Source organism: Acomys russatus, chromosome 9, assembly GCF_903995435.1.
Source record: "Acomys russatus chromosome 9, mAcoRus1.1, whole genome shotgun sequence".
Lineage (NCBI taxonomy): Eukaryota > Metazoa > Chordata > Mammalia > Rodentia > Muridae > Acomys > Acomys russatus.
The window spans coordinates 6,965,446-6,984,252 of NC_067145.1; the positions used below are offsets into that span (position 1 = coordinate 6,965,446).

At 39.7% G+C, this 18,807-nt stretch overlaps 1 protein-coding gene across 1 annotated transcript in view; it reads left to right on the forward strand.

Annotated features, from left to right (window-relative positions):
• LOC127193572 (A disintegrin and metalloproteinase with thrombospondin motifs 12) overlaps positions 1-18,807 on the forward strand; it is a gene marked incomplete at its 5' end in the record, with an annotated part of 116,599 nt that overhangs the window by 12,998 nt on the left and 84,794 nt on the right. Inside the window, 2 exons of the mRNA XM_051150842.1 lie at positions 4,733-4,857; positions 8,570-8,719. Coding sequence (XP_051006799.1) covers positions 4,733-4,857; positions 8,570-8,719 — 275 coding nt within the window. The remainder of the gene's footprint in view (positions 1-4,732; positions 4,858-8,569; positions 8,720-18,807) is intronic.

The window sequence follows — 18,807 nt, forward strand, 5'->3', positions numbered from 1 at the left end:
ATGCCAAACATTGTCAGAAGATTTCTGAAACTAGATGGCATGGTCACTGTGAATGAATGAAGCCAAGTGTGGTGGTACCCACTTTGGGGCTAAGCACCCAGGGGCTAAGACAAAAGGATCATGGGTCGCTGCCAGCCTATGTTACATATGTGACCCCATGTCAAATTAAAAAACCTGGACAATCAAGAGAGTCTGGAAGAGGAAAGACTATTATATTGTTGGAGACTTTCAGAAATGACCATTATAATATAGTAAAGGCTGTAAAGCATTGTCATTATCTGATAATGGATCTATTCATTTTTACTTGCTCAAAGCTCATAATATGAGCTACTTACAGCTATTACCTTCCGATAATTATTTTTCTATCATCAAACTAATATTGAAATCTGTTAAGTGGTTTACTTTATACCTGTTCGAAGCCACATTTCATTATTGGTTTAGCCTTACTAGATTTTATTTTGAGTTGGCTCCAGTTTCTTACCCTTAAATCAAAGAAATGGAGAACTTGGGCTGCTGCTGAATTGAGCTATCTGCCCTTGAACTCTCTTGTGTAATCAATGGAAAAGCTACAAGTCTGAAGAATAGAGATTGATCCACAGGACGAGGAAGACAAACCTCACAGCTACTTTGTCAGGCTCCTCCAGGGCTCCTGTAACTCTAAAACAAATCATGGCCACGGAAAAAAAAAGAACCTTAAACTTAAATAGGAGCCAGGGCCTCTTTCAGACATCATAACACATATGTTTCATTTATCTCATGGTCCTGGATTGAGAGTTTGTCATGCTGCCTTCACTTCTTAACATCTTAAGCACAACGAAACAAACGCTAGTATGGAAAAATATTTGAGACCAGAGCAACAGGCTGGTATTGTTAAATTGAGAACTCCTTCAAAGGCCTTCTGCAAATTTAAAGATGTCTGCAGAATTCTCTTTGAACCATCTCTGTTGCCTTTAACTTACAGAGTGTAACTCTTTCAGAGTTGCCGAGCACCACTCCAGCTCAAATGAGAGCTGCCAGGACAACATGGCCTGGAGCTGGTGAGACTTTTACCTCTCTGTCTTTACAAGATAGTGCCACGGTTTTAATGAGAGCAGTGGTTTACAGCAAGCACAGGTGCTCGAGCCATGCTAGACATTCTGGCGATCTGAAGAGACCTTGGTAATTTTTCAGTCTGTTTAATAAGCAGCAATGTTTGAATATTTATCTGATCACCAAAGCAAAGAGTTAGAGAGAAAATAGAGTTTTCATTTGGATTATAAAATAATGGAAGAGCCATAAAAGACCAAAACATACAAAACAATGCTATACATATTCCCATTATTGTAATCAGTTCAACTATGCAGACATAGTCATAGTAGTGCCATTTGAATGTTATTTCTAGTGTGAGCATTGGGAAGTGAGGAAATCTTCATCACTATCTGTGGCTTTGACATTTGAAAACTGTTGGTACCAATTCCAGTTACGATGGTGTGCATCCCTCTCAACTCTAGATTAGTTGTCGCACTCCTGAGAACTTCACGTGTTAATTTACAAAGCAACTTGGATGAAGTATGGAGACACAATCTGTTATCCCTAATCTGTTATAATGTGGGAGGATTATTTTATTATTAACTATGTTTATGAGTATGTGTCTGTGTGTATGTGCATAGGAGTGCAGGTGCTAGCAAAGACCAGAAGAGGGCATAATCGTCCCCTGGAGTTAGAGTTACATACAGTTGTAAATTGTCTGACCTGGGAGCTTGGAAGCAACTTTCAATCCCCTTTAAGAAAAGTGTGGCCACCGTACCATCTCCCCAAAGGGAGACCTTTTAAATACAGTTTGTCACTGGAACTCATAGAAAACCAAGCTCTGGAACTAGTACCTGAAAAATTCTTCTCAAATTTGGTGTACTTTCTTCTATTCTCTCTCTCTCTCTCTCTCTCTCTCTCTCTCTCTCTCTCTCTCTCTCTCTCTCTCTCTCTCTCTCTCTCTCTCTCTCTCCCCAGCTGTGTGATTTTATTTATAAAGCCAATAAATATTGTATATCTACATTATATAACGCATAATATTTTAAAGTATGTAATCCTGTGGAATGAATAAACAAGGTGAATTAAAGTGTGTATCATCTCACATTTTACCCATAATGAGAACACTTAAAATCTAATCTTCTGGAAATTCTCATATATATAATACATTGTTATTGACCGTGGTTATCATGTCATGTAGTACAGCTCTACAACTGATTCCTCCTACATAAACTGAAATATAAATCCTATCACCAATATATTCCCAAACCCCTACCTACAGCCCTTGTCTAATTCCAAGTTCTAAGTTTTCAGAGTCCTCATATAAGTGAGGTCATGTGATATTTGTCTTTCTGTGACTGGCTTATTTCACTTAACATGATGCCCTTCATTTTCATTCTTTTTTTTTTCCACAAATGATAGAATTTCTTTCATTCGTTTGCCTAAAAACTATTTCATTGTGCATATATCAGATTTCTCATACATGTGCATATTGAGTTAATTTCATATCTTAGCTGTTATGAAAAATGAAGCAATGAGCTTGGGTATCTCTTCAGCATACAGAATTCATAACTTTGCATATATGCCCACTAGAAGGATTGCTAGATCAAACGGTAGTTCTTTTTTATTTATTGAGAAACTTAATGCTGTTTTAAATCAAGACTATACTAATTTGCACTTCTACAAACTGTTCAAGTGTTTCTACTTTACATTCTTGACAGTGCTTATTATCATTTGTCTTTCTGTCAATTACTGCCTAACAGATGCACAGTGATAGGGCTTTATAATTTTAACTAGCATCCCCTTTCTTCTTTTTTTCCCCTCTATTTTTAGAGAAATTTCTCTCTTTTTTTATGTCTCATTATGTAATTCAGATTAGTCTGGAACTCACCTAATGTAGCACAGGCTGGCCTCAACTCAAGAGCTTCCTTCTGCCTTAGGTGCCCAATTATATGATTATGTGTGTGTGTCAAGATACCCAACTTTGAGTATTTTCAATATGCTTATTGGCCATTTGTGTGTTTTCTGAGACATGCCTATCCATGATTTCTTCTTTCCCATTTGAATTGAGTTGGGTTTTGTTTGTTTGTTTGTTATCCAGCGCTATTAACTGAAAAGGTTATCTTCCTTTCAGTGAATTGAAATATTACCTTTGCAAAAAATAGTTAAGTATGCTTGGGTGGGTCTACATTTGCTTCTCTCTGTCCACTGACCTATCTGCCTATCCCCACAGCTACATCACACTGTCATGGTTATGAACCTGTTGTACAGTAAACCTCAGAATTGCATGATGTTTCTTTTCTGAGAACTGTTTTAACTAGTCTAAGGGCTGTGCATTTGCATGTACATTTATGATGAGCTTGAATATGTCTAGAAAAGTCACAATGAAGCATTTAACTTGAATTGCAAAAGAGGCACAAATCACTTTGAAGGATGAGATCCTCTCTAGATTGAACCTCTGAATCCATAAACGCAGTATCAGTTCACTTATTTACATCTCTGATTTCTTTTGGTTTTTCCAGACAGGGTTTCTCCTTGAAGCCCTAGCTGTCCTGGTACTCACTCTGTAGAGTAGGTCAGCCTCAAAGTCACAGAGATGTGCCTGCCTTTGACTCCCAAATGCTGAGAGAAACGGCATGTGGCACCACCATCTGGATTTTTCAAAATTTATGTATTTATGAGTGATCTGTTTGCATGTATGCCTGCATGACAAAAGAGGGCATCACCTTCCAATGTAAATGGTTGTGAGCCACCGTGTATTTGCTGGGAATTGAACTCAGGACTTCTGGAAGAGGAGCCAGTGTTCTTAAACTCTGAGCCATCTCTCCAGCCCCATTTCTAACTTCTTTTTATCAGCACTTAGACATTTTCAAGGTACAGATTCTGTACATGGTTGTAGTCTTATTGCTGAGTATTTCACTGCTTTTAGACAACTATAAATGTAAATGTGAATTTATTTAGAAGGAGTAGGTGTTCTTTCAGAGATACTCACCGCCAAAGAAGCATACAGTTGAACATAGACCTAGAAGTTACCTGGTCACAGTTGGTGTTTTCTTTGATGATCTAGCTTCCTGTATAAAGGAGGCAACTTTCCAGTCCTGCTGATGACTAGCTGTAAGCACAGCTTTACTTGGAAGCTCAATGCGTCTGAGCTGAGAGACCTTCAGCTAGTTCTTCCCATCTCTGAGATTTAATTTCCTCTAATTATAAGATGAACATAATGATGTTTTGTTGTTGATAATGCTGGGGAGATGCAAATAAATTAAATGAGGCAATTCATGAGAGTACGCAGCAGCCAGCTTCATTCCTACCTTATAAGGAAAGGATGCTTCTTGTGGAAATTTTGTTCTTTCTCTTTAGAAATGAAAAAAAAATCTGCTTTGGAAACTGTGTTGGCTTAGGGTGCATTGACACATGAGAAATGGAGCATCAAGTAGTGCGAGCCTTGTTATATTTCCAATCTATTTTTAAGGGCTACTTGGCATGGTGACAATTTCTGTCATGATGTTTCCCCTTTAGTTCTTTTAAGTAAAGTCAGGGGTGCCAGTGGTCAGAGAAGAGGGTCAATCCAAAGAGAAAACATTGGCCTCTGACAAATATTTTCCAATTTTTAGCAGTGCCCAGCCTGAGCACATCTCTGTGAAATGGTTCTGAGGACTACTGCTAATACAATAAGCTGTATCCTAGAGAGCTCACTCACGCAAGTCTCTTTCTCTTCTTTTTCTAGCAAGGATTGAAAATAGTTCACCATGCAGAGAAGACTCTCTCCAGCTTCTGCAAGTGGCAGAAGAGCATCAATCCCAAGAGTGACCTCAACCCTGTCCATCATGATGTGGCAGTCCTTATCACCAGGTAGCTCAGAGACTATGTGGAAAGAAGGGTAACCAGCCAAGGAAGGCTAGTGGCGGAACGTCTTGTCAGGTGTTCACCCTCAGGGGATTCTCAGTATTCTCTGCTCTTCTTGGTCATTTGCAAAGCAGCAACTGTGGTCTTTGATTCCTTTGATGGCACATACTATGACAAGGGCATGTTAGCAAGCTTATTAATATGACAGAACCCTCCTTTCTTGAAAACTACATTTGTTGGCAAACAAGTTTCTTTTCCTATCATAACAAAGGTTTTGCCTTGTCTTCTTTGTAGTAAGAAACCTATTTTTGAACCCTTGATTGATGACTTCTATGACCCTCAGCTGGTGGACTTCCCAATCCTTTTATCTCTACTTTATTTTCTCTTCTTCAATTTATATGATGCAACCTTATAGCAACTTACCTGTTCCAACTCACTCCTGACTGATGCTTAGGATACAGTGCACACACCCTTCACAGATATTTCACGCTCATGCTTTTAATATGGTGATTTAGTATAGTCATAGGGCACTTGCCTTAGTGAGGCCTTGGGTTCTGACCACAGCATTGCAAAGATATGATTTTGTTGTGAGCACACATGGATCTTACGGTGCTATTAAAAAAGTATCAAACCTTTCAGGATAGAAAAGTATGAAAAGTTAATGTACTTTCCTAATTAATTCAGGCTCTTTGAAATCTGTGACTATTCACTGGCCAGATAAATATTTATTGACCTCCTGTTGTATTCTTTATAATGAGGGCTCATATAATAAGAGGGGTTAGTTCTTACTAGGCAGCTTATGTGAAATTACAGACATTCAGAAATCTAAGGATGTGTAGTAAAAGAGTCCTCTTCTTCTAGAGAGAGCCAGAGTCTTTGTGCTTAATGTTTTATATCTGCACAAACCCACAGGGGACTACTGGTCAACCTAAGGTACAGTAGATCCTAGGATTCCACTGCTACAGATTTATACCCAAGCTTCTCTTGGAACAAATTGGCATATGACCAGGTTTTATTTCTTTCACTCAAATGCAGGATTCTGAAAATTGAAATTTCAGGTAAGACTAAGGCAGACATATGTTTCACACAGGATTACTCAGCCTTTACATTTTCATAGGAGAACACATACCCTTCTTAAGTTTTTGACCTTAGGACTTGTCATGTGGACTTGATAGTCTTTGTTGTGGAGGCTTTTCATGTGCAAAATATCTAACCTCTGGTCTTTACTCATGAGGATAGTATTCCCTACACACAACTGATATGTTTGAACTCAAACTATGCCCAGACTTTATCAAAAATCCCTTAGGAAATAATTAAGATCAAAATTATTTTCTATTCCTCACCCTACTCAAACCCATACTGAAAAATTCTGGTCTGAAAAAAATAGGTCAGAGGAGAGGAGAGTGAGGACTAAGCTTTGCCACTAGGGGAATATTCTGAGACCCATATCTTCAGGGCTCTATAGAACTGCATTCAGTGGAGGGTTGACTTATAGGAATATACTACATATATGTTTCACATATGCAAACTTCCAAAGCATAGTTTCCTGCATTTGTGTCTAGTATATGATAAAGATAAAGCCAAACTCCTCTTGCAATTCAAAGTTCCTTGTCTCCAAGAATCATATTTCTACCATTCTTTGTTGTCTCCCCATTCTTTCTTCTTTAGTGTTATAAACTTAGTAGGTAATCCATAAAAATTATGCCATAGACACAGGCTTCTTTCAAATCAAACTGAGAGAGTTAAAGCATTAGCAATGGGTATCATGCAATTTCCCCCCAACAGGTCCCAGAAGAACTGCAATGCTAGATTAAGTAATAAAAAACATATCCTGCAGCCAATGTTGAGATTTCTTTGGCTGGAGACTGTGTGATCTACCTCTACAATACTCAGTGCTCCAATATCTGCTCACAGTGAACATATGCCTCATATCTACAGTACGCATGAAAGGGGCTGCTTCTCTCCCTCCCTAGAGCTAGCCGTTGCCACTTAGAGAACTAAACCCTCCCATAGCTTCTCCACATGTGGATTTTTCTGTTACCCAAAGGACACAGAAAGCAAGAGGTCATTTGCTGCTGCTGCTGGTGCCCACACAAAGCCCAAGAGCCAATAGCCTTTGCAGTTAAAGTCTGGAATCACCGTGGGCACTTGTGCTAATCAAAAGCTCTTCATGTGCTTGAAGAAAGTCCATGACTAATTAGTGACTCTCTCAAAACTCTTGTCAGCAGTTGAAGTAATCTGTCTAGGGTATGAGAGCATGCTTTTATTTTTGAAAAGCTGTAGTATTTTCTGAGCTCCCAGGAATCTTTCCTTCTCCTTTTCTAGCTAACTCCTGGTGTAAAGGGGAGTTTAGGTTTCATAGTGTGCATGTAATGTGCACACAAACACACACACATGTGCAAGTTTTATTAGTATAGTGTGACTAGAGAGATAATTGATTTGATCTCTCTGTGGAGTATTGGGAGAAATTGCATTTTTCGTGAAGAAAAAAACCTTCAGATGAGTTTTGAGAACAGACCGTAGAGAGACCAAAAGGAAGTTTCATGTCTGAAAAGAAAATTGCTAATTATCCCTTCCTTATTCAGAATTCAATTTAACTTTTACTGTCAGTTCAATCTTTTGTTGGCCTAATCATACTAGTCTCCTGAGATGATGAGCAAAATCCACTCAAAATAAAATGCTTCACATTTCCCGAAATGTGTAAAGTTTGAGAAATTCAATTAGATAAATGTAGAGGGATTTCAATCCAGAAACTTGGCTACTCTGATAAGAGAGCACATCCTAAGACCTAGGTCTGTGTGATCTGGCTGGAATACAGACACACTTTTAGTATACACTTTATCCTAAACAATGATGCCTAATTGAGAGACAGATAATGTGACGAATCAGAGAAAGATTTGACTGAATGAGTCAGAGATCAGATACACCCATCACTTACAAGAGAGAGAAGGGGTGGAGTTGGGGGCTACTTAAGAGCAGCTGAGAGAGAGAGAGAAAGAGAGAGAGAGAGAGAGAGAGAGAGAGAGAGAGAGAGAGAGAGAGAGAGAGAGAGATATTGTGGAGACAGTACAGTAGAGTTCAGAGTACAGTATGGTGTAGTGTACTTCCGTGTAGTTCAGATGACTACAGATCAGTTCAGTTCGTGGAGATCAGAGGCAGTTTTTCCAAGCAGAGCAATTCATTGAGAAACAGAGAGAAGTCAATCTGAATCAGTCAGTGTGGAGAGTTGTTTAAGTCAGAACAGCTAAGTTGAACCAGCCAGCCAGAGTTCAGAAAGAACTGGAAAGGGTTAGTTTATTCAGCAATAGGTCTTGGAGGCTGAAAACATTCTAGGCCTAAGTACGCAGGTGAAGGCTGAAAGCTGAAGCCTTCCAGGTTCAGGCTTGCAGAAGAATAGATTGTATGGTGGCTAGAAGTTTCCAGGCCTAGGTATAGGTATATTTAGATTGAAGTACTCGGTTTGATCCCAAGCCATGTATTTAAAAAAAACAGGGGCATGGATCTTATCTATCCCCTTTTCTAAGGATCTAAAAACAACATTTGCGGATAAAGCCAGAATAAATCCAATAAATCTAAAGCTGATCCCTGTTTTCATATGGTCTTTATTTTAAAGCATGCTTGAAAGACACAGATGATAGCAGTTTATACTGATGTATTTTTACAGGAAGTTCTCCAACATTTGTTGGGGTGTTTAAGCATCTCTGTTCTCTGCTTCCAGAAAGGACATCTGTGCTGGTGTCAATCGCCCTTGTGAGACTCTGGGGCTGTCTCAACTGTCAGGAATGTGCCAGCCACACAGAAGTTGTAACATCAATGAAGACTCCGGCCTCCCCTTGGCTTTCACCATTGCACATGAACTTGGGCACAGGTAAAAGGTTAAAGCAGCAGAGGTCCACGAGCCATGCTCAGGCATCAGTAGCACTGAAGGAAGTAGGGTGCAGTATAAAATGAGAATGAGTTTGCGTGTGTCACAGGCTTGCCCACCTGACCTCCGTACCTTCCTGTGAGAAGTGGGGATTACACCACATTTCACAACCCTCTTCCAGTCTGTCCTTACCACTCATAACTGTTATACATTAAAATAAGGGAGACTTCCTAAAAACGGCAATGTTTGCTTGCTCCCCTGTTTGAGTTTTGTTTAGAACATGGTCTCACTGTGTTGCTCAGGCTGGCCTCTAGTTCATTACAGTCCTGGGTCTGCCTCCCAAGTGATAGAATTACAGACATGAGACTCTATGTCCATCTTGGAATGACTTTTTTTAAAATTTAGTAATATCAGTTCCATTTATTGGTTAAAGAGCCCGTGGCAAAAGTGGACACCCAAATTATCTCCAGCCCTATATAATTCCACAATAACAGCCAAGTTCATTTCCAAGTGGTCAAACCATAATCCAAGGATGGCACGCTCTCATGGTTATTCTTCAGTGTCAACACAACTGGATTTAGAATCACCATGGAAACATACCTCTGGGTGTGTCTATGAGATGTTTCCAGAAAGATTGAAGTGAAGAGCTAAGACCCACTCTGAACGTGGGATGTACCATCCCATAGTCTTTGTGACTCAATGAAAAGGATAAAGTGGGCAGAGCACCACATGTATTTATGTCCACTTCACGGATGCCGATGCAAGTGAGAAGTTACTTCATGGTCCTGCCACCATGTCTTCCCCACAGTGATCTTCAAACTATGGGTCAAATTAAACCCTTCCACCTCCAGGTTGCCCCGCTCAGGTATCTTGCCACAGCAACGAGTAAAGTAGTAGCAGTAGTGATGGTGGTAGGGGTCGTGGTGGTGGTGGTGGTGGTGGTGGTGGTGGTGGTGGTGGTGAGAGTGGCAGTGTTAGATGTAATGGTAGTGGTAATACATAGACCTTCCTAATAACAGCACCCTCAGTGGAATAAGGCAGGATAATCTGCAATGTGGCACACTGCTTCAGGCTCCTGACACGTTGGTATCCTCATCATGGTGAACTGTACCCTTGAACTGAAAGCCAAAATAAATCCTTCCTCCTTTTAATTACATTCATCAGGCCATCTTATTACAACAATAGAAAAGAAAGAAGACAGACGTATGTACCCAAAGGAGGGCTTATTGGTATTACTTGCTTCCAGGTAAAATGGAGCTTCTACCATAACATCTAAATGATCAACTTTAGAGTCTGGTCGACTTGTCCCATCTTTCCAGAGGGTAGAGATCTGTGAAAGGAATGAGCAAAATATCTGACTTCCAGAGATTTATCTACAATGTGACATGGAAAATAATGAAAGGACCACTGTAGTGTTGAAGAGAAGTTGGGAGACCATTTTCAGTAATAACTTTAATGGCCAATAGTAGGGTATTACAAGGTAACTGTCAGGGAGTTATAAAGCTTCAACTAAAGGAATTTAAGAAGTTCTTCCTGGATTTTAAGCCACAGAAAACATTGTTTCTGGTTAGGAAAAGCAAGAAAGTCTTTTAATCTGATTATAGTTGGTATGGCCATAAAATGACAATATCAGTGTCACTAAAAAGATACAAATTTAACAAATATAATATTTTTTAACTCCATTGGACTTTTCATTGTGACACAAATTATATAAACAGTCATACAAACTATATACTATTTTTAGCCTGATATATATGTGTGTGTGTGTGTGTGTGTGTGTGTGTGTGTGTGTGTGTGTGTGTGTGTGTGTGTGCGCGCGTGCATGCACGTGTTAGAGGAAAACATTAAACAAATAAGAATCTGAAAACTTCTATAAATTTTTAGAAACAATTTACACACTAGTAAGTAGAGAACTCAAGTTATTTTAAATATATGCTTTACTTTGGTTGGATGTGTCACATGATGTCAGAATGTTTGAGTGAAGGTTTGATAAAGATTCTAGATTTGCCCAACATAAAAGTCTCTCAGCAGGAAAGATTTTAGCTTAATGTGGCTTTGCTTGGCACTGTGTGTCCTAACTACAACTTGAAAGAACATTGTCTAACGCGAAACTCAGTGAGGAGTCCCATAAACTGTTAAATCATCCCTACTGATTTATGGCAACCTGACCCCACCATTCCTGCAAGGATCTCCTCTCTATAAAGAAGGGCAAATGCTGGGTGTATTCAATGTTCCACTGGAAAAGACTCAGTATTGCAAAACATCTTAGAGACTATATTGTGTCAAATTAGATCTCCGTAGTCTGCACTCATTCACCATTAGCCTATAAAGCATGTAAGTTCGTGAATTGATTTTCCATACATGACAAGGCCAGAACATTGCGCCATGACTGGAGAAAATAAACATTTGCTCTCACCTTCCATCAATCAGTAGTACAATCCTAGGCTGTTTCCTTCATCTTGTTGTACTTGACTCTGACTGGTAAGTCAGTAGGCTGCCAGGCAAATTCTTAGGTGTGGTGATTTACTGAGTGCTCCCACCACAGTCCCACTGACAAATGTGATATCTTTTAATATCTTTGGTTGTCAAAATCCAGTGACAGAGAACATAGATGACTTCTTGTAATTAACTGATGATAGGAGATCTGGAGGAGCTACAACTCAATGCTAATCTTGGAAAGCCAAGCACCAATTGCCAGTCTTGGAAAAATGAAAGTTATTCTCATGTACACGCATACAGGACACCTCAGTCTTGCTATATAGGGAGATGAGGCTCACCAAGTCTCCTGTAGAACCATTGGTGCCAATAGCACTTCTGGCAAGTGAGTATAGAAGAGCCAAACTGAGAAATAATTGTGAAGAAAAGCCAAGAGGCAGCCCGATAACAGGCATGTGCAAGTGTTATATATGTTTAGAGAACGGATCCTTTGCATTCCCAAGTTCAGCCTGGCATGTGAGGAGAAACCCAAGTCAGTCTTCCAACAACAATTTTGCCCCAGTTCTGAGGCAATAATTGACACCACTATCTGGATATATCTCTATCTGTTGGTATGACTGTCTGGACATACGTCCATCACCTTTGTGAGGAAGATTTATATGTTTACTACTCATCAGAAGTGGAGGACTGCTTAGCAAGCTGAACTGGTTACTGTCTGCATTAGTTTTTTTGTTGTACTAACTGGAGTTAAAACAAATGCTAGCCCAGACCTGGTCAGTGCATTTGGAGATAAAACTATTTTATGGGTGCAGTATCCAGTGCTTGTGTTGTTGATGATGCTTTGTTTCATATTATACAGGGGAAGTGAGGATCTAGTTCTAAGTATGAATCTTTGTAAGTAAAACCTATGTTCTGAAATAAATGAATACCTCAGGGTAAACTAGGTAGTGTTTTAGCTTGTGGAGAAGATGGCTGAAGATGAGGATTTGAGAGTATTTGGAAAGTAAATGCGAACAAGGAAAAATAGTGAAGGGGAGGAGGTGATAGCAGGTCAATCACCTTAGCTTTTTCTAGACTTTAATTTCATGGAGGAAAAATTTCAAAAATTATGTTTCAGTAATTCCACACAAAAAGGAAAAGCCTGAGTCATTTTACATAAAATATTGTTAAATCATTCGTCAAAGATTGTCCCCAGGGTCCTGTATTCCATCTTACTCCCAGAACAGTAGGAAAAGGAGGGACATTCTCATGTGGTCCTGGGAAAACTCCCAGGAAATCAAAGAAAAAAAAAAACAATAAAAAAAAAGCAACAAATAGTCTCTCTGCCCCAAGTTCATTCACTGAGTAAAAACAGCCTGTCGAGACAATTTGATAGCTGTAATGACTCAAATAAATCACATATATTACGTATAAAAGAAAGAAAGGAAAATAGCAAAATACGTGAAAGGACATTTCATTGAAAGCATGCACAGATGTCAAATAAACATAAAAACAATGTGTTTAGTATCATTAGTTACAGGGACATGCAAAGTAGAGCCATAGCAGTGGGTTACTACACACCCGTAAAATGTCTAATAAATATTAATGATAATAAATATGAATAATGGCCACTAATGCTAGTGAGGAAGCAGAAAAGGTCTTATTTGCTGCTAGTAGAAATATTAAATAATTCAATCATTCTGCAGAACATTTTGGCAGGCTTTTTAAAAAGTAAGCCCCCAATTACCGTATGACCTAGCAGTTATTTTCATGGGTTTTCATCTGGAAAATAAAAATGAAAAATTCTGCTCAAATAAAAAGATGTGCATGGCTGTTTATACAAGCTTAAATCCAAATTGGAAACGAATCTGGAGGCATTTGAACCTGCGAAGCTTGGGACCTCTAATGAACACCTAGGCTGCAATGGAAGGGGTGGATTGGTAGTACCTGCCACAACCTCAATACAGCGCTAAAGGATTCTGATTAGTGGGAAAGTTCCTGCATGTGACTCCATTTATAACAGTATTATAGATACAGAACTCTACAAGGAGAGACACAAAATTATAGGAAAGGAAGACAGCATTAAAATGGGAGAAGGTAGGGAAAGATGTAGGTTCCTGGTTATCCCATACCAGTGGCCAGCCCTGGAATCATATACATAAAAGCATCATTATATGAAGTGAGCAGATTGCATTTATATACTTAAGAATATACACAACAGCAATTGAAGGAAAAGAGTCCCGAGAGAGAACAAAATGGGTATATGAGTCAGAGGGAGAAAAGGAAAGGAGGAAGATTATGCAATTGCATCCTAATTTCAAAAGTAAGAATGCCATTGATTTTAAAATGACCACATGAGGGATCCTGTGGTGATAAAAACGTACTACCTTGACTCTCCCAGCAGCAGTAGTCTGCTTGTGGTGTTATGTAATTACTGTCATGCCAGATATGACCATTGGGAGAAAGCAGGAGCGTGTGGTCATCTCTGTGCAGTGTGCTGTATGGCAGAACCAAAATCTAAAGTTATCCTAAAATAAAACACATATAGAGAACTGTCTCAGCATACCTCATTAACAAAAGCACCTCACTGCTTCTTAGAAACGTTTTGGTTTCATTCGTGGTTGTGTGTAATGCATAATATAAGAAGCAAAATAGTCAGATAGACTGGTAGAGCCTGTACCTTATGCCTCACACTGCTTTGGTTAGATCCTAGGCAAGTTACAAAAAAAAAAAAAAAAAAAAAATTCTAGAAGGAGATTTAAAACCCTCTTTGAAAACTATCATCTCTGCTCCCTGACCCCACTCCTCTTCCTTCCCCCTCCTCTTCTTCACTTCCTTTTGGGGGGCGCTAGTATTGTGTCCCTTTTATTATCATGCTCCATCTCCTCCAATTCTGGACAACTGTATTAATCTTGCTTGTAATTTTAAACTTCAGTTCAATTACTTTTTATTAAGATGTTATATTTGCATCCCTATAAAGTATTTTAATTAAACCCACCCCCTTCTCTCCCCTCCAATTCTTCCCCTATTTCTGGCCCTCCCCCTATATTCCTGTCAATGTCATATGTTCTGTCTTTCTGTTTAAACTCATTGAGTCCACTTAGTGGGGCCTGAACGTGCATGAACTCAGGGGCCATCTTCCTGAAAAGTACTGACTCTCTCCTCCTCGGTAACCATCTACTGCCAACAGCTTCTCAGTTACATGCATGACTTCATGACCCCCATCCCCCAGTTCATGCTTGGTGTTGCACGGGTCTTGTGCATGAGGCCACTGTTGCTAAGAGTTCATTGTGAATTGGCCCTGTTATGTCCAACAAATAATGTTTCACTGCAGACATCCACTGCTATGGTTCTTCCGATCTCTCCATTCCCTCTTCTGCAATGGTCTCTTAGTTTAGAAGGAGGGGATGTAATATATATGTTCCATTTTTAGCAGAGTACTCCATAGTATTTTATAATGTGCACACTGACATATTGTGTACTTCTGTACTAATTACCATTCCATCTATGGCAGAAGGAAATTTCTTTAATCGGAGCTAAGAGATGAATTATAGATACAAAGAAAACACTTAGGTGGCAGGCAGCTAATACCATGTCCATTTAACAAAATAATAGTATCAAGTTCTCCCTAGAGTCTATGCCCCTAGCCAACCATAGGGTTTTATACCAATTATGCCAGTTATACCAGTTATACCAGGCACAAGCTCTGTCTTATAGAGTGGATTTTAAATTCAGTAAGAAAGTGTTGGTTATGCCTATAGCATTAATACCACTATTGTACCACTGGACATATTTTGTCAGACCAATTGTTATTGTAGTTTGTAAGGCACACAGCTACATAAAATTGCTCAATAATTTATTTCCTTGGTAGTGTGGCTAGAACCTTCAGACACCATCTACTCCTTGACCAGCTTGATTTCTTTATGTCTTATGATTCTAATGTGTGCTGTCTATAGCAGAGGGTCTTACTATCCAGTTCTGGAGGATATTCAAGAACAGTGGTACTAGCCTATTCTGTGTTGGGGACTGTGAAGAGGTAACTCATACCTGGTACTGGGCTTTTTGTCTGATCATCTGTAGTCTCTGGAGAGGCATTCGTTGTTGCTCTACTATAGAATAACTCTACTTAATTTCCTTTTATATATGTATATGTAAATATTTTAGGAAACTCCTATAGTTATGTTTCCACATAGCATTTTTAAAGGTTTTTTTTTTTTAAGATTTATTTATGTTCACAGTGTACTGTCTGTATGTATGCCTGCATGCCAGAAGAGGGCACCAGATCACATTATAGATGGTTGTGAGCCACCATGTGGTTGCTGGGACTTGAACTCAGGACCTCTGGAAGAGCAGCCAGTGCTCTTAAGCTCTGAGCCATCATTCCAACCCTTTTAAAGGTTTTAAATGTTAGCTATCCCTCTTCATACTCCCTCCTCTACCCTGCCTTCCTACCCCCTTCCCACTTCACCTTTCCTGTCCCATGATTCTTTTCTCTACCTCTATTACACCTATATTCAATTTACCTTCTCTTGAAATCTCCTATCACCTCTTACTAGTTCCCTGAATTCTATGGATATGAAGCCTAAATGTCTATGAACTAATGGATGGATAATTAAAATATACATATACACAACAGAATAGCATTCAGCTGCAAAGAAGATAAAATTTAGAGATAAATAAATGGAACTAGTAATAATCATTAGAGGCAACTCAGATTCAAAGAGAGAAATGCTGAATATTCTTTCTCATATGTAGGTATAAGATATGAAACTTGCATATGTGTTTAAACTAGAATAAAAATAACTTCCTCTTAAGTAATGAAAACACCACGGTTGAATTGAGTAGACCCAGCTTCCAGGTTGTAGTCCATGTCATTTATAAAGCTTTCCCCACTGTATGTTCAAACCTAGTATTTTCTGAAAGACTTGGGAAAGCTTATATTCCCACTTTCATGGCTCTTGTTCTCTGCGAGTTGCACTATACCATAAAATGAATAAACAGCATAAGGTAAAGTGTAGATATGCCCCACAAAGCACTACTGAGACTCAGATACTTACTTAAGCTGTACTCTAGCCTATAATTTAGTCAACCTATTTCAATACAAGAGAGACCCCCTCCCCACTAAAAAAATAGGGTAGCCTAGCAACCCTGGGGATTGTGCCAGAAGTAGAAGGTGTCTACTCCAAACTACTGTTTGGATCCTACCCCAAAGGCTACACCAAATAGCTTTTGGAGGTTAAGCCCTCCAGCACTCTGGCCCCATGGGTTCTCACCCCTCGCTGTTATTGCCTCCACTGGCTTTGATACTAGACAGAGGCCAGATTCCTTATCCCATAAAACAAGACTAGGTATAAAGAGAAAATTCTATAATGTGCTAACTAAATTGAGATCTTGGTGAACTGCTGTATTTAAAGTGTAGAACGGCAGGTAACCAGGGCCATAGTGGTGCATTCTGATAATCTCAGGTGGGTAGAAGCAAGCAAGAAGGCTAGTAAGACTGGGCTGCAATAGCAAGATTCTGCTTCAAAAAACAAAAGGCTTGAGATATAGTTCAGTGGATGCATGCTTTCCTAGCAAGAACAAGAATCTAGATTCAGTCCTCAGTGCTAAGAAAATATGAAGAAGTAAACCTCAGGCACACGGTTTGTGTATTAGAATAGCCTCTACTAAAACGGTCATCATTTTGGACTGGGAGGGGGTTGATCAGTTGGTAGAATGCTCAATTAGCATCATGAAGGCCAGAGTTGGACCCTGGTTCTGCATAAACCAAGTATGGTGGCACACACCGGGAACTCTTGTAGGTAGAGGTACCTAGGTCACAAGATCACGGTCATCCACACCTACATAACAAGTTAGGGGCAGGCCTGAGCTGCGTAAGAGCCTGTCCAAAATGATCTTCTTTGTGAGTTTTTTCTTCTTTCCTTCTTTCCTTCTTTCCTTCCTTTCCTCCTTTCTTCCTCTTTCTGTGTTTAGATACATTCTCCAAAATTCATGGATGGATATTCTTTTTATTTTATTATAATTTATTCCACATTACATGCTGACTATAATCTCCTCACTTGTATCTTCCTGTTCCCACCCTCCCTCCCTCTTCTGCCCTGTTCCCTTCCCCTAGACCTCTGACTTGTTGGGTCCTTTTTCTCCACCATCTAACCACAGTCTGTCAGGTCAGGTCTCATCTGGACAGTCTGCTTGCCCTTCCTCTGTGTTCCCACAGGGATTCTGCCAAGGGGCAGTGATCAAATCACAGGTACCAAAGTTTGTGTCAGAGACAGTCTCCCGCTGTCCCACCACCACCCCACCCACCCCAGCTTCCCCACATGAAGAATGAGCTGTCCATTGGTTATATCTGAACAGGGCATCTAGGTTCTCTGCTTGCTATGTCCTTGTTTGGTGCTTCAGTTTGTGCAGGCCCTTCTGGGTCCAGCTCCAACAGCCATGACTTTCTTCTGAGAATTGCTCACTGTATAGGGTGTTTTCTAGCTACTGAACAAATGACCTTGTACAGCAAGCACTCCGGGAGCTGGGTGGAATGGATGGGCAGCGGCCCAAGGAAGCTTGTCTGGCAGGATTTTACTCTATCACTTTCTTTGTAAGGCAGTGGCGATAGCTTTGCAGACTAACTCTGTAGTTCCTTTGTGAGTTTTACATTCACAGAATGGGATTAGTTTGGGAAAAGTTGCTAATACACAAAATGCAAGAAAATCTCTAAATTCCCCAAAGTCTATTCTGTGCCTGAGTTGCTAATACTGATCAGATTCCATCAAAACAGAATGTGAGTTTCTCAGTCAGAGAGGTGAGAAGAGTAAAAAGTCCTACGTTCCTGTATCCAGATCTGGAAGGCTAAGCCAACATCTTTAAGTAGTTCATGCCCAGACCTCCATGAAAACTGAGTTTTGTAGGAACCAGAGAGGGTATCTTCGGATAATCCTGAGGACATTAGTTGTAAACAGACAACTCTGGGTTATTTTATGTCCTAGGTACCCTCTGGCATGGCAGACAGTTAAATATTATGGTCTTTCAGAGCTGCCTTCATGGTCAGTGGGAGACAAGGGCACAGACAAACAAATGAGTATCACATTTGCCTCCAACAAGATGTATGTCTTTTGACCTATAGAAGTTATTCTTTAAAAGAAGGAAATCAAACTGGAAAATTATTATTTGTGTGTATACATGTATGTGCACATATATGTGTGTGTGTGTGTGTGTGTGTGCATGTATGCACATGTGCATGGAGGCCAGAAGTCAACCTTGGGTTGGCTGCATCTTCCTCATTTGTACTCCATTTTATTTTTTGAGATAGGATCTCCCAGTAGTCTGGAGCTCACCAAGCAGGCCAGGCTGGTTGGCCAGTGAGCACTTCCCCAGCATGGGGATCACATGTGCTGGCTTTTTTTTTTTCATGGATTCTTGGAGATAAAGCCTCATGTTTTCATGCTTGCACTTACTAGCTTTGCTTTACTGAGCCATTTCCCAGACTCAGGAAAATTAATTTTACATTAAATTTCTGTCACTTGGGATGCTCTTGTTATAGACCAGACCATGCTAAGTGGTTTTCAATTTTTCCTTCATTCAGATCTCCTCCTTGTACTATGGTGACTACCAATTTTCTAGGAGAAAAACACTAGGCATGCTTCAGTTACTCAAATGTCACCAAACTGCAGAGCTCAAATTCA